Source organism: Ziziphus jujuba, chromosome 1, assembly GCF_031755915.1.
Source record: "Ziziphus jujuba cultivar Dongzao chromosome 1, ASM3175591v1".
Taxonomy (NCBI): Eukaryota; Viridiplantae; Streptophyta; class Magnoliopsida; order Rosales; family Rhamnaceae; genus Ziziphus; species Ziziphus jujuba.
The window spans coordinates 15,313,670-15,328,102 of record NC_083379.1 but is presented as its reverse complement, the minus strand read 5'-3'; the positions used below and the strand labels follow the sequence as shown (position 1 = coordinate 15,328,102).

At 30.9% G+C, this 14,433-nt stretch overlaps 2 protein-coding genes across 4 annotated transcripts; one reads left to right on the top strand and one right to left on the bottom strand.

The window, feature by feature from the left end:
- Positions 1-1,950: 1,950 nt before the first annotated feature.
- On the top strand, positions 1,951-5,026 carry LOC107420806 (peroxidase 29). Its single transcript, XM_016029870.4, has 3 exons — positions 1,951-2,649; positions 3,351-3,714; positions 4,289-5,026. Exons 1-3 carry the CDS (start codon positions 2,440-2,442, stop codon positions 4,684-4,686), a joined length of 972 nt encoding a protein of 323 aa, XP_015885356.3. The 5' UTR covers positions 1,951-2,439; the 3' UTR covers positions 4,687-5,026.
- Positions 5,027-8,735: 3,709 nt separating this feature from the next.
- Positions 8,736-13,817, bottom strand: LOC107420813 (glycosyltransferase BC10). 3 transcript variants are annotated; one of them, XM_016029879.4, is made up of 11 exons: positions 13,660-13,817; positions 13,306-13,586; positions 13,071-13,187; positions 12,455-12,555; positions 11,985-12,056; positions 11,744-11,825; positions 10,863-10,943; positions 10,264-10,305; positions 9,805-9,864; positions 9,421-9,567; positions 8,736-9,263 (listed from the first exon to the last, which is right to left on the bottom strand). In XM_016029879.4, the coding sequence occupies exons 2-11, from the start codon at positions 13,567-13,569 to the stop codon at positions 9,084-9,086; spliced, it is 1,146 nt and encodes a 381-aa protein (XP_015885365.2). In that variant the 5' UTR covers positions 13,570-13,586; positions 13,660-13,817; the 3' UTR covers positions 8,736-9,083. The 3 variants fall into 3 exon arrangements, with proteins under 3 accessions (XP_015885365.2, XP_048323387.1, XP_048323385.1); XM_048467430.2 differs by lacking the exon at positions 11,985-12,056; XM_048467428.2 differs by having other exon boundaries at positions 13,306-13,812.
- Positions 13,818-14,433: the final 616 nt, after the last annotated feature.

Genomic DNA, 14,433 nt, shown 5'->3' with positions numbered 1-14,433 from the left:
GGTAGTTGGTGATAACGATGGGCATGTGGCCAGCCGGTTGCATGGTAAGTATTCTCTCCCTCCCCAACATTACTATTCTCGCACCTCTAATCTTTCCGTGTTTTTGTTGCTGAGTAAAGATCTGACATCTGTACTATACATACCAAGAAACAAAAAGAAAAATGTATATCTATGTGTACATTTCAGCTATGCTTATTGAACAAAAAAGCTTAAGTGCGCTTGATTTTATACGAATTCAAGAAATTCATTTCTTCTGCTCTTTGAAATATGGTGAGGGAAAGAAGAATACCAAATAATTCAATTTATAGTCTTAATGCCCACCAGAATGTCTCATATGAGTTTCCTGAGAAAATCGCAGTGACGGAGTGCTTGCACAATTTATGTGTTTTAGATTATCCTATTAGGTATTCAGGATATATAATTTAAAGTAGCTCCTCTGGCTGTGATAGATGCTTATAGTTTTAGTAAGCTTACAAAAGCTTTCGCGTATTTTGTTTAGCCTGTTTTCCTTAGTTTCTGTAGGCGTTATGTAAGGAACTGGGTGACTGATCTGTGCTCAACAACTTGTGTCTGATCTTGTCCGTTTATTCTGCGTGACTGAACAATTATAGTTTCTAGAGTCACTAGCTTCTCTTTCTATACACTTAGCTAGGCAAACTTTTTCCATTCCATATAATTAATTATGCCAATATTTTTGGTATGGTTTGCTGGATTATTTTGCTGCTCAATTTGTGTAAGCATGTGATCCATAAGCCAGAAGTATTTAATGAACACCTCTGCTTCCCCCAATATTCTTCTTACCACTTGCGCTAACAATGTAACTGTTCCCTTTTAATATTTTTTTTCTCTTCTGTTTTGTACTCCGCTTTGGACTGTGTGAAGCAGGATACATCTGAGGTTAGTGAAGAATTGGAGAAGAGGAGGTTAAGAAGAAAATGCTACTGCAGAGTAAAGGCCAAGAAAATGGACCCAAGTTTTGAAACAAGTGCAGTTGAGGAATTGGTACGTGTGAGGTGGACGTTGTAAAGATTCAAGAAGAATTAAGGCAGGAAGCAGCGCTTGCTAAATTAGCTTGACTTAGGATCTTTAGGGCACAGATTAGGCCCCATCCAGGCACATGCTCGTGTCTCTGAATGCTTACTTGTTAATCAACAGAAATATTATTAGCTGGCTAATTAATAATCTCTAGGATTTCAAGTTCTTCTTTTTCCACATGAAATTTCGTATCTGACAGGGAGACCAGCAAAAATTTTCAAGATAATGATTATTTCTTCCTCTCAACCATATGAAATTCCTTTGTTTGAGGTAGCATGTCATCGCATGAGCTGATAGCTAGCTTGAAAATTAGCTTTAAGGGATAATATTGTATATAGAGTTTTATTCTCCCGGAAACTATCTTCCAAATTATATCGAGAAATATGCTGATGTGGCATGTATCATTCATATGTTATAAATGACACCTTAATTAAACATGATTTAAAATTGAAAATATAGTTGGATAAGTGGCAATCATTAATACCATCAGCAGTTCTATGTCTCATTTTATACGTTGGAATACAGTTTCCAAAAGATGATATTGCCTATAAAAGAAGCTGAAGGAATATTAATTGGACGGCACAAACCTAAAGGAAATTGTTTTTATACATGGTTTTGCATAGTAATGGCAGAGCAGATGCATCCATTTTCAAAGAGATATTGCGTACAGCAAAAATTAAATGCATCTGACAGCAATTTTCATGACGAGCTGGAAAATCGCAACTACCAACTAATTTTGTAAATGCTGCATGTTTTGTATATTTTACTGTCACTGTTGCAAAGTTAAATTTCTTTGTGATTTTGACAGCAGGTTGAAATTGGATTGGTCGGAACTCGGCAATGACATGGTCACCTCTAGATTTGTAAATTATATAAAGTTATTGGTACTCCCCCATTTTTAAAATATTGACTTGTCTTTTTCTTTGGAGGTGCTAATCTTTAGTGCAAACTGTGAATGAAAAGAATGGCTAACCAATAACTAGATGACACATAGATGCATTAATTGGACCATTAATTATTTATAACATCATTTCTGATGAAAGCTAGTTAGTTCGCTATCACATTTATTCTCTTAATTATCAACACAAATAAAATAAAATTATTATAACGAATAAAACTTTCATATCATAATATTATATTACATATGGGATTTCATATCATAATATTATTACATATGGGATTTGGGTACTCAAATATCAGATGTTATATATGGTGGCATATTTTTGCATTTTTTCTTGTACTATCAATAATCTCTCTGACAAGATACAATGCATTAATAGACATCACATATTCACAGATTATTGATAGGGAGAGGAAGAATAAACTTCATATATTTACAGATAGTCTTTGATAGCGAGAGGAAGAGAAACGGAGACAGAAAGAAGAGAAAAAAAAAGTAGGAGAATGAGGAATTCCCTATACATGGTTGTGGTGGCATTGATTGTGGGGAATTCATTTGGAGTGCATGGAGGCCAACTTGGGTATGACTATTACAAGTATTCGTGCCCATTGTTGGAAGATACAGTGAAGAAGGAGATGATAGCCATTTTCGCGACTGATATCTCTGCACCAGCTGCCTTCCTCAGGCTCTTCTTCCATGACTGCCAAGTGCAGGTAAATATATAAATATAAATGTTTATATATATATATTAGGTATTATATTCTAATATATATGTATATTAATATTGTTCCGTTCCGTAACTGCATGGCACCAAACTGTTGAAATCATTGAAAGCATAGCAAATAAGCATTAAAACCAGTATCTACCCGCTATCCAAAAAATAAATAAATGAAGAAGCAAGTATATGTGGAGTTGATTTGCTGATAATCTCACATTAACTCACTGAATAATGTACGTAGGTGAGTTAGCATGGTTTCAGATGTTGACCCCTGGTTGTCCTTTTCACCGTATGTTTATAGCCAGGCATACAGTTTTTCTTTTCTTTTATTCAGAAACTCGCTTCACTATAAGCAAATTCTACACCAACTATAGAAAATGACTCAAGAGTTTTGGAAATCGGACTATTCCAATTTAATTGGGAAACCAATTAATTATCAATTACTTTAATCTTATAAGCTATTATTTGCTAGTCAAATCTTATATTATATCAAGTCACTAACCCTTTAAGCATGCATTTGTGTGGTCCTCCCTATCATTTTCAATGTTAAAGCATCATGTATTTTCTAAAACATTTCAACTAACAATTTTGTCTAATACTTATGTTAAAGTACTACTTTTCTAAAAGCTCAAAGTTATCATATGAGATAAGACTTTTATACACCTATAACATTCAGGTTTGTTATGAATACTGCAGGGATGTGATGCGTCAATCCTGCTGGATTCCCATGACTTAACCACCCATAACACCGAATTGGTTTCATCGAAAAACTTTGGTATCAGAAAGCAAGAACTGATAAGTCACATAAAATCTGTCCTAGAATTGGAATGTCCTGGACAGGTTTCTTGTGCAGATATCATTGCTTTAGCCGCCAAAGAGTCGGTGCTATTCACGGGCGGACCTCACATTACTATCCCTCTAGGAAGAAAGGACTCCACTACTGCCACTAATTCCAAACAGGCTGATCTTAATCTTCCTTCACCTGGAATAACAGTCGACCAGCTTCTCCATATTTTCACATCCAAAGGAATGAACCTCGAGGAATCGGTTGCCATTCTAGGTAATAATATTGCTCCTAATGGTAGCAAAGTGACAAAAGAGATTTTTTATAGATAAGTAGGGATGGCAGCCGGGAGAGACGCGGCCAGGGCGGCCTCCCCGTGGCCCGCCTCACCTCTTAAAGTGTGCACCATCACCGCCCCATTTTCCAGGGGATCGGATTTTGTGAGTTATTTTGCCATTCCTATAGATGAGAGAATCTTGCAGATGCATTAATTTCAAACAAATAGGTGGGCTTATGTTGGGTTTCTGAAAAGAGCCCAATAGAAATTCGTCAGGCTTATTCATCCTCAAACAGAATTTTAACCCGAAGAGTAGGTCTGATTATATAAGCACAACCTGAAGAGTTTGCTATTGGGTCTGATTTTAGGTAGTTGATAAAAACTGATTGCATCTCTTCCATTACTTTTAACTTTGGAAGAAATGGTAATGATCGCATGCTTCTTACACAAGAAAGCAAATGTTTGTTTTCTTGTTTTGGAAAAAATAAAATAATAACAAAAAAAGCTTTCCAATAGCACCATTTGCATATTGCATATGAACAAAATTAATTTCTTTTGTTAACATTTTTGCAGGTGCGCATACATTGGGTGTTGGACACTGCGTGAATATTGTGAACAGATTGTATAACAGAAAACCCAGTGATCGAATGGATTTCGTGTTCGAACAAATGTTGAGATTGAAATGCCCAACAAGAGTTCCTCTAACAAATCTCACTTTTGTATCCAATGATTTAACTCCATTTGTGTTTGATAACCAGTACTATACAAATGTTTTAATGGGTAAGGGCTTGTTCGGGATTGACTCCAGTATTTCCACTGATCCTCGAACTTTGCCCATCGTTAGAAGGTTTGCTGCTGATCAAAACTACTTCTTCAATGTCTTCTCTTCTGCGTTTGTTAAGCTTTCCTCTACCAACGTTCTTACTCAAAGGCAAGGTGAGGTGAGAAGGCAGTGTAATCGCATAAACTGAAAGAAAACTTTGAAAAATTCGAGTCATTTAATTTAAAAAAAATATATATTATTATTCTTTTTTACTGTTTGAAAGAAAAAAATTATTGGGATGGACAACTAGCTAGCAGCATTTATATTGGATTGGAGGAATATTTGTTTTCATGCTTTGATAATGTATTATTATAGCTCCCTACTTACTGGGGAATAATAGTAATGAAAAAATAAAAATTGCTGTATTTAGTTTGTATAATTCTTTTATGGTGCATACCTTTTCAAAGTAGCTGTTGCCTGTTAGTTTGAATATTATATATTGTATTCTGGGGCGGAACTACCAAAGGCCGAGGGGGCTCAATTATTTATTTATTTATTTTAAACACTTTACCTAATTTCTTTTCTTTTCTTTTTTTCTAATTGGTTTATTATCATTTAAATTTTAGGCAAGTATTCTTCTTAATTTATGGTTTCCTACCTAGTATTCACATATTTTTTTTTTAATTAATTTTTCCTTTTTAGCGTAATGAATTTGCCTAATGCAACCCTAAAAACTTTACTAAACATTGCAAAAATACTTTTAGAATTTATATGTAAGTTTACAATTTCTTTTTTCTTTGAGAAAAAAAATGTAAAAATATCTTTCACCATTTTTTTATGAATATCTTTCAACATTAAAACTAATTTTTTACATATCAAAAAAGAAAAAAAAATTCAAAATTTCTTTTTTATAGTTTTTGAGTTTATTACATGTAATATTTATATTTTTAAATATTATTTACATTATAACTATTTCATTATTTTATATTGCTAGCTCGATCCCGTATGATATACGGCATACCGTGTAACCGTAATAGATGATTTAGATAATTAATTATATTCAAATTAATTAAATATACTATTTTTGATGAGTTTAGACAAAAAACTATTAATAGTTTGTTATCAATTTTATAATTTTTATTAATATTGTTTTGTAGTTTTATAAAAATCAAACAATTTGGATATCTCTTTTAATAGGCATGGGTGTGCCATTCTAAATTCAATTAGAAAAATAAAGAAAATAATAATAATAAAATAATAAAAATTACGCAAAAAAAAAATCAAACAAAAATTAAGCAATTTTACTAATTTATAATAAATAAATAAATTAAAGATTTTTAAATGCTTTGTAACAAAAAAAAAATTAATATTAATTTAATCAACTAAGTGAAATAATAAAAATAATATATTGTTACCACTCTTCTCAATTATGAACCTAGCTTTATATATCCCTTCATTCATTCACAAAAAAAAAAAAAAATTATTTATTTTCAAAATAAATAATTAACCTTATTCAATTTTCGTTTGCTCCAAAATAAATTTATTATTTCAAAAATGTATTATTTGCTTTATTCAAATTCATGTATTACCTCCTAAAAAAATAATAGCTTTATTTAGGCAATTTTAATTCCACAATCAATTCTCAAATTTGTTATTACTATTTAAAAATTGTAATTTGGGTGTTTAGGAGGGGGAAAAAAAACACACACACACACACAATTTGAGTGTTTTAAACTAACATACCTTAAATCATTGGCTACTTTTTTTTTTTCCATATTCAAAAATCCAAATGAAATTAAGAATAACTTAACTACCAATGGTAATATTAACTGTACATAAATGATATTTAATTAATATTTATGAAGTAATTAAAAAAAATTAGTTTTTTAATTGGAGAGTGTTTGTCCATAATTTATTATCTTAATTTTTACTTAGTTAAAAATATCGTTTTTAAAGTTCTGGGATTAACAGTATTCCTTTTATGAGTAAAAATATTTAAACTTTAGCATCTCAATATCATAATTGTTTTTGCAATATAATATTTTTTAATTATCTATATTAATTACTCATTATAATAATATGAACAATTTGAAATTTAAATAGCTTTATATTAAAATTGTCTATTTTAAATTAATGGGCTATTTACTATTGACAAATAATGTCCATAAATAAATTATGTGAGCCAAATTTAGAAATTTAAAATTTTAAAATTTAAAATTTGAAAGTATTGAGCTATATAAATGTTTGTATTTCCATAAATTATGAAACTAATTGTCCACATTAAATGTCCATTAATTTAAAACTTTAATTTTAACTCTTCAAATATTAAATTTTAAATTTTAAATTATGATTAACTAACTTGTGCATGTATAATGTTAATATTATGTATAAAATGGTTTGTTTGGTAAATTATATGATGTAGTTTTCATTACCTGTTAAAGGATTGTATTTATATAGTTTTTACATAATTTATTAATATTTTATTTTTTTATATGTAAATTATTTTTCATAATTTATCATCGTATTTTTTGGTTGGTTAAAAAAATATATTTTAAAGCAAAGAGATATTTACATAAATGATAATTAATTAATATTTAGAAAGTAATTGTATATAACATTGGACAAATAAACCTAAATAAATAAGCTAATATTATACTTTTTTTTATGTTTCTAAAGAAAAATCAAATAAATATAATGATAACACAATGAGAAATTTTTTACTGACTATTTTATTTTTATATATAATAATATAAATTATACCGTAGTAGTTGAATAGAAAATATAAATTATTAATTAAGTACTTATTCATGAATAAGTAATTTTAATTTGGTTTTATTATCAATAATAATAATTTAATTTATTAAAAAAATTTATTGTACCCCTCTGATCAAATTTTCTGGATCCGCCACTGATTATATTGCTTTTGGTGTTTCGAAAAATATTAAAATGCTGTAGATGTTGTGTAAGATGTTGAAAGAAATTTTTCTCTATAAAAGTATTGAGGTTATTCCATTGTTCCTTTAATTTTGAACCTTGGAGTGTGTTATAAAAAAAATCAACAAATATATACAGAGAGAGATATATACAATATTATATATAAAGAGAGAGTAATGCTCATATTAAGCTGATGGTTTTACTCTAAAATCTTCTATAATTAATTTTTGAATCACAAAACAAGTTAAATTTTTAAAATTTAATCATTAATCCAATTGATTATAAATGAATGAATATTGGATCGGAGGGATACTTGTTTTCATGTTTTGATAATATATTTTTATATACTGTTGCATTTAGTTAGTATATTATATATTATATTTCTTTTGGTGTTTCAAGAAATATTAAAATGCTGTAAATGTTGTATAAGAGTTTGAAAGGAATTTTTCTCTACAAAAATATCGAGGTTATTCCATTATTCTCCTGAATCCTCTATTTCCATGCGTAAAAATAAATGGTTTGGACTTTGGAGTGTGTTATAAAAAAAGCAAAATATATATATATATATATATATGTATATGAAGATATATAATATTATATATATTCAACAATGATTTAGTGGATTGTCTTAAACTCATTTTTATTATTGACTAGTTGGGAATAGAATTGCCAAATCATATATGGCAACACTAATTTCACCACTAATTTAAATTATTTTTTTATTTTTTAATATTAAAAATATAATAATGAAAAGTAAACTTTTTAGTACAAACTTATTAAATTCTTATACGTTATTTAACTAAAATTGAATTTTTTTTGTTAGAAAAAAAAATTAAAAAATTTAAATATTTTCTTCTTTATTCCTATTTAATTTTGTATCATTTTAATATTTAATACTATAAAATAAGGTAGATAGCCTACTTAATCAAACCTCTATATATTACCATATAATTTGACACACGTAATCCTTTTACTATTATTCATAATTCATCTTAAACTGTGCATTTTAAGTATTTTACCCATTGATCGTGCATGTAACATCTATTACGTACAACATGCATACAAATGATCCATCTTCAGCAATAGGATGAGAAAGCTTGCATGGAGTTTGCTGAAAAAAAGTAGACACTAGTCGATCATTTTAAAATGTATAATTTTTCTTTCGAAATATATCCTTTTGGTTTTAAACGTATAAAAAAGTTTGAAGCACAGAACTAAACAGGGACTAGCTTCGTTATTCTATGTACCACCGACCAGGCTGGTTAATTTCCAATTAATCCCAAAGATTCATCCATCTGCATTCAACCTGGATAAAACATAAACTTAAGGAAAAGTATACCACTTTTTGTAATATCCTTTCGACTATGTATACAATGTACTGTATGTCACTGCTAGCTACAAGAAAAAAAATATTACTACTTCATATGATCTCAAGGTCGCAACAAGTAATGCTATTCAATTTCCTATCTCTCACCTTCCAACAGCTTCAGTAAACATCAGTGAACAGGCTGCAGCAACGAAATGTTGGTGTCTTAAGTATCAAAATCCATCTCTTACAATGGGTATATGTTATATCTGATAAACCTCTAGGGAACCTCCTCTAGTAGCCAAAACTATAATTTCAAGTGGGTCAGTTGACAGGTTAGTGAGCTGTAAAAAAAACATGGCCAATCATGGAGGTGCATCTAACAATGTAGCAGCACCAAACCGGCCAACCACTCCTTCACCCAGAAGGCGCATAGCAGCCGCCTGAGAAAATTTCCTCGCGAACAAAAAACAGGGGACAGATGTAGAGTTAGAACGGCACCACTCTGTCCTGAATTCTGTCTCATAATATACATGGTTCAGATTCTGTGGTAGCAGACATAAAACAAGACATAAGAAAAACAGTGAAGGTGGAGAAGGGGATGAAGAGGAAAAAAAGACATCTAGTACTGCCAAAAGATTACAAGGTGGAACCTTTATCCTTTTATAAGTAAACACATAGAAAGAAGTTATGTAATAACACCTTTATTTCTCTGATTTTTTCAGGGCCCGAATTTGCATAGGTAAATGTTGTTGGATGCCAACCTTTAGTCTCCATTTTTGTCGCAGACAAGTTCCATGAGGTATAGGTGAGCGTTCGTCGTTCAAGTTCACTTTCAAGTTCACTCATCTAATAAGAAAGCTCACAGATCAGGAATAAGGAACGAAAGGAAAGCCATAGCCACAGGGTTACAGGATTCTAGATAGGAACTCTTGAAATAGTGAAACCATTTTAATTAAAAGCCATGTGAACGAGTAGAGAAGTAAATATATAGTACTAGAACACGGGGGAGAGAGAGAAGTAGGGATGAGAGTGTAAAGCTGATATTATGAGACATCCAATAAAATTAAAAAATCCATAGCTTACCGCAAGCAATGTCGGCACATAGTGTTCATCAGGGATGCAATTGTGCTGCTTCTGAAGCTTCTGCATTTGGTAATTAAAACAAAATCATAATAAGTTAAAAATTGTTAGAAAGGAATACTTCTAACTCATCATATCTATTTTTCCCAAGGATAAAATTCTCCAAAACAGAAGAAGAAAAATGAAAAAATTACAAAAACACAATGACAACATGTTCCTAAGAATTATCAATACGCTAGCATGTGTTTGAATTGACATGATAATATAACAATTTTCCGTAAGCATGCTCTCTTGAATCAATCAACTTGAAGACGAAAACCACTTGAGTTTCACGAATCAGAAAAAATTAGGACTCGGATGAACAAACAATTTATACACGAAATTTAAAAATTATAGAGTACATAAACTAAAAGAGTAGCTCCTTAATTTCTCCATGAAGATCAGGGCATAATGAATACTTACAGCATTCATCTTTCCCTTGCTAGCATCTAGAAGTGGGCGCCGCTGCAAATGAAAAGCACCAAAGTCAGTTTATGAACGAATCAAGGGTATATTTTATTCATTCTCAAGTAATAGCGTTAACCCCAAAAAACCCCCCCCAAAAAAAAAAAAAAAGGGAAATGCTTTCACATTTTCCTTTTTCTCCATAAAAGAACTCTTTCAACAAGTACATTTGCAGACATGTTCATGTGCATTTTCTTGCCAGTTAAGTATAAAATCATCCATAAACTTTTAGCCACAATTTTAATTTAATCCCCAATGACTAGTATCATGCAACGTAAAAACACATATAATATTTGAAACGCAGGAAGAATTTGACAATTTGAACTGGCATAAAAGCATATACTTATACTCTAAAGCAAGGAAGATGGTTCAGATTTTCTAGTTGAAACAACTAGGTTTGTGTTTATTTATATAATTATATCTAACCTTAATTATTAGATAAGCAATCTCAAAAGAACACTCAACAACTTTAAGCATCAACCTTCAACAACTACAATAATTGAGAAAATGACAAATATAAATTACTTAAATAGAAACCCAAATTGATGGTTTCAGACCTTGCAAAATTTTTGGAAGACTGGAAAGATAACTTCATCGTCTACAATAACCTCAGCATGCTCTCGTACTAAAGTGATCCACTGAAATTATCCAATCAAACTGAAGTTAGAAAATAGATGATGAGTACCCCATAATATAAACCTAAAGTAGAATAAAATAATAAAGTAAAAGTCATTATATAAACCTAAAGTAGAATAAAATAATAAAGTAAAAATTATAATGACGATGCTTTTGGGTAAGCAATGCGCTACTGAGTACCATATCTCGGCTTTGCACAATCTGAGGTCCAGCAAGAAGAACCAGTAACTTTTAAACATAGGTTCTTTCTAAAATTAGTGTCTCTTTTCTTTGCAATCACACTTCCATGGGATTTAGTTCAACAATGGACAAAAAATAAGTGACTGGATGCGTTTAAAACATTTTAGGTTGTAAAAGGAAATTATATTCTAGAAAACTTACTGAATCTTATTCAACATATACAGCATATACTTGCACACAAATTAAATATTTTGACTCACTGTACGTTGAGTCTAATTTTTTATTATGGTTCATCAACCAATGACCTTTAGAAGTTATAACTCTGTTTTCTCTACTCTTTCCCATCATTTTTTTGCTCACATATTGACACATCAAACTGCAGAAATAACTCAAACGAGATGCAGATGTAGAAGACCATTTTGTGCAAGAACGAAGATTCAGGCCGGTATATCTGGCATCTAAATTTAGTATGCTGGTTTTGGAAATAATTGGTATTATTTTATCTTCATCATTATTTCCTGACAACGGTGTCTGTGTTATGTACTTCCCTACAATCAAATTTATATTTTCCAAGAAATATACATATACGAGACAAATATTATCAACGAAGTCAATAGAATACCTGAGATCCTTTTCGCCATTTGTTCTTTGGTATCCTAGGAGACATTTTTGGGTTGTAGCGGCCCTCTTTTGCATCAAGAAAGCTACAGCAGAAACAAATAACATAAATGGCTAGCAATTTCTTTAGTTCAAACACAGTCTAAGAAGCTGAAATCTAATATGAATTATCATCTTCACTTGCAATTAAATCATATAAAAAGAATTAGTGCTTGGCACCTCAAGAGTCAATGCCCTTCATCTACCTGTCTACAAAACTCCTTGGGGAAGCCATCACATAGTTGTAGATATAGCTAAAGTTGTACAAAGGAACACAACTGTAACGTAGAAAATAACAACTATTAGACATAAACCATCTCCAAACAACAGACACCACAAACCCCCACCCCAAAGATAAAAATAAAAAATAAAAATTCATACAACCAATAAGAAAACAGTACACGCTAACATCAACTATTCCGCTGGATTAATTTGTACACAACATGACATAGTAATAAAATAATAATAATAATGATAATAATATCTTGTTATCATCAAATTAGATGCCAAGCAATTTTTTCTTTTTCTTTTTTATTGAAAATATTTAAATTATGTAAATACCAACACATATTTGTGGTTTAAGCAACCTTCTTTACTTTGAAAAGCTTTAACAAGATAAATGTAAAGCTACAATCATGAACCTATGGGATAGACATTTATTTCTTTTAACACAAACCTATCAGAGAGGAGAACAAATCTTTGACTTGCCGGATCCTCAAGAGCTGCTTCAAGCAGCAGCCTTTCTGCTTGGATCATACTGGATTCTCCCCATGCCACCTGCAATATGGTGACCACACAATTCTCATCCACCATACTAAGATATGAAGCAGGATGCTGTAATAATAGCAATGCATTAATCTCAACCCAAAAATACCCAAAAACTCTAGAATTGAAAATTTTTTTTTTTTTTTCTTTACCAAAAATCTCGGAGTATACAATTTGCTTTTTTATTTATTTGACTCCGTAATTTCTTAGCAACCAAACGGACTGAAACAGTATGGACATTTAATGATCAACAAATTGATAATTCAAACCTAGGCTGCTGAAAGAGTAAAGAAAAATAAAACCGCAAAATCGGAAATGAATTAGTTCCATAACCAAAAATAAAGAAAAATTAAAAAAACAAAACGAAATAAAGAAACCTCCACGCACCTCAGTCTAGTACAGTAGATACTAACAGCATCAAAGAACAAAAATGTCAAAAAGTTAAATGTTATTACTTCATACATATATATATATATATATATTATTTACTCAGCCAAAAGAAAAATTGGTAAAACAAGAATAATCACCCGGATACTATTCCTCAATTGTCGGCCGCGAAAGAAATGTGATTTCGTATTAGTCTCGTCGAAAACAAAACCAGGCGTGGAATGGATATAAATTGAAAATTTCTCGACGTCAGCATCCTACAAACAAACAAATTAAAAAAAATTCCACAAACTCTAATTAATTATCCGAGAAAGTCCAAGAAAATTGAAGCAGGAAAAAAAAAAAAAAGAGAGAAAAAGAAAAAGAAAAGCAAACCTCGAAGAAATTGCCCCAGAGAAAATCAAGAGGGAGGTTGCGGCGGGCGAGAAATAGGAAGGCGATCTTGGGAGGACCGGTGAAGATGTTAGGGCGTGAAATACGAGATCTAGAGCGAGAGGCGACTGAAGAAGAGAGGTCGGGTGGTTGAGAATGGAGCTTGAGGAGGGCGACGAGGCAAAGCGCGACGGAGAAGAATATCACCAGCTTCCAGCCGAACCAGATAACGTGGCGCGCGGGTATTGGCGGGGCTTTCTTCGTCATGATGTTAATGCTTCTTCCTGCAAAATTAGACGTTTCAGCAACAATTATTTATTTAATTATTACCAATAATTTTTTTAAAAAAAAAATTACATTAAAGGAGGGGTGGTTTGGAAAGGGAAAATAATAATAAGTGAAGCCACTTAAAGAATTAGAATTGACAGAGAGAAACATAAGAGCCCAGCTGCCATAAGCTCTTCATCGACTGGAAAACTTCTTTTATTGGAATTCTAAGAGAGAGTTTTTAAATGCTTCGTGGAAAGGAAGGACTGGACCCAAGAAAGTACATAGATAGGGACGAAAATGACAAACAAGGTCAAGACGTCGTCGTTACTTCTTATAACTGGGGCCCATATAAGCTGCATATCTGTGCATTCGCTTTCATACTAAAAATTTTAAAAAGGTTTCTTTCTGGGTCCCACCCTCAGTTGGGGACACTTGTTGGAATCTTGCTTGAGATAAAATAAGAACCTTTAGTCAACGGCACCCCCTATTTCTTTACGCCTTTCACACCTGCGGGATTCGGGAATGCCGAAATTCTTTTTTCTTTCTTTTCTATTTCCATTTCCATTTCCATTTTTTAAAATCAAATCAATTTCTTTTTTCTGCAATTCATATAAAAATTAATTTTAGTTTCTGTTTTTTATTTTTTTATTTAATCATGTATAATTTGCTTATCGTGATAGGTATAATTTATCATATATTTTAAATAATTTTAAATTTAAAAAATATAATTTAATTATATTTAATTGAATAAAATTTTAAATAATTCAATCCAATATAATATAATAGTATAATATTTAATTAATTTATTTATTTTCTTGATCAATTAAATAATATAATTTTAAGACCGTCCAATTAAAAAAG

Excerpts from the sequence above, each read along its gene's own strand:
- LOC107420813 (XM_016029879.4), bottom strand. The coding sequence starts at position 13,569 with ATGACGAAGAAAGCCCCGCCAATACCCGCGCGCCACGTTATCTGGTTC. Across the intron at positions 12,057-12,454 it reads TTTGTTCTCCTCTCTGATAG|TTGTGTTCCTTTGTACAACT; the intron begins GTTTGTGTTAAA and ends TCTACGTTACAG. Across the intron at positions 9,865-10,263 it reads GCAAGGGAAAGATGAATGCT|AAGCTTCAGAAGCAGCACAA; the intron begins GTAAGTATTCAT and ends TACCAAATGCAG.
- LOC107420806 (XM_016029870.4), top strand. The coding sequence starts at position 2,440 with ATGAGGAATTCCCTATACATGGTTGTGGTGGCATTGATTGTGGGGAAT. Across the intron at positions 2,650-3,350 it reads TCCATGACTGCCAAGTGCAG|GGATGTGATGCGTCAATCCT; the intron begins GTAAATATATAA and ends TGAATACTGCAG. Across the intron at positions 3,715-4,288 it reads GGAATCGGTTGCCATTCTAG|GTGCGCATACATTGGGTGTT; the intron begins GTAATAATATTG and ends ACATTTTTGCAG.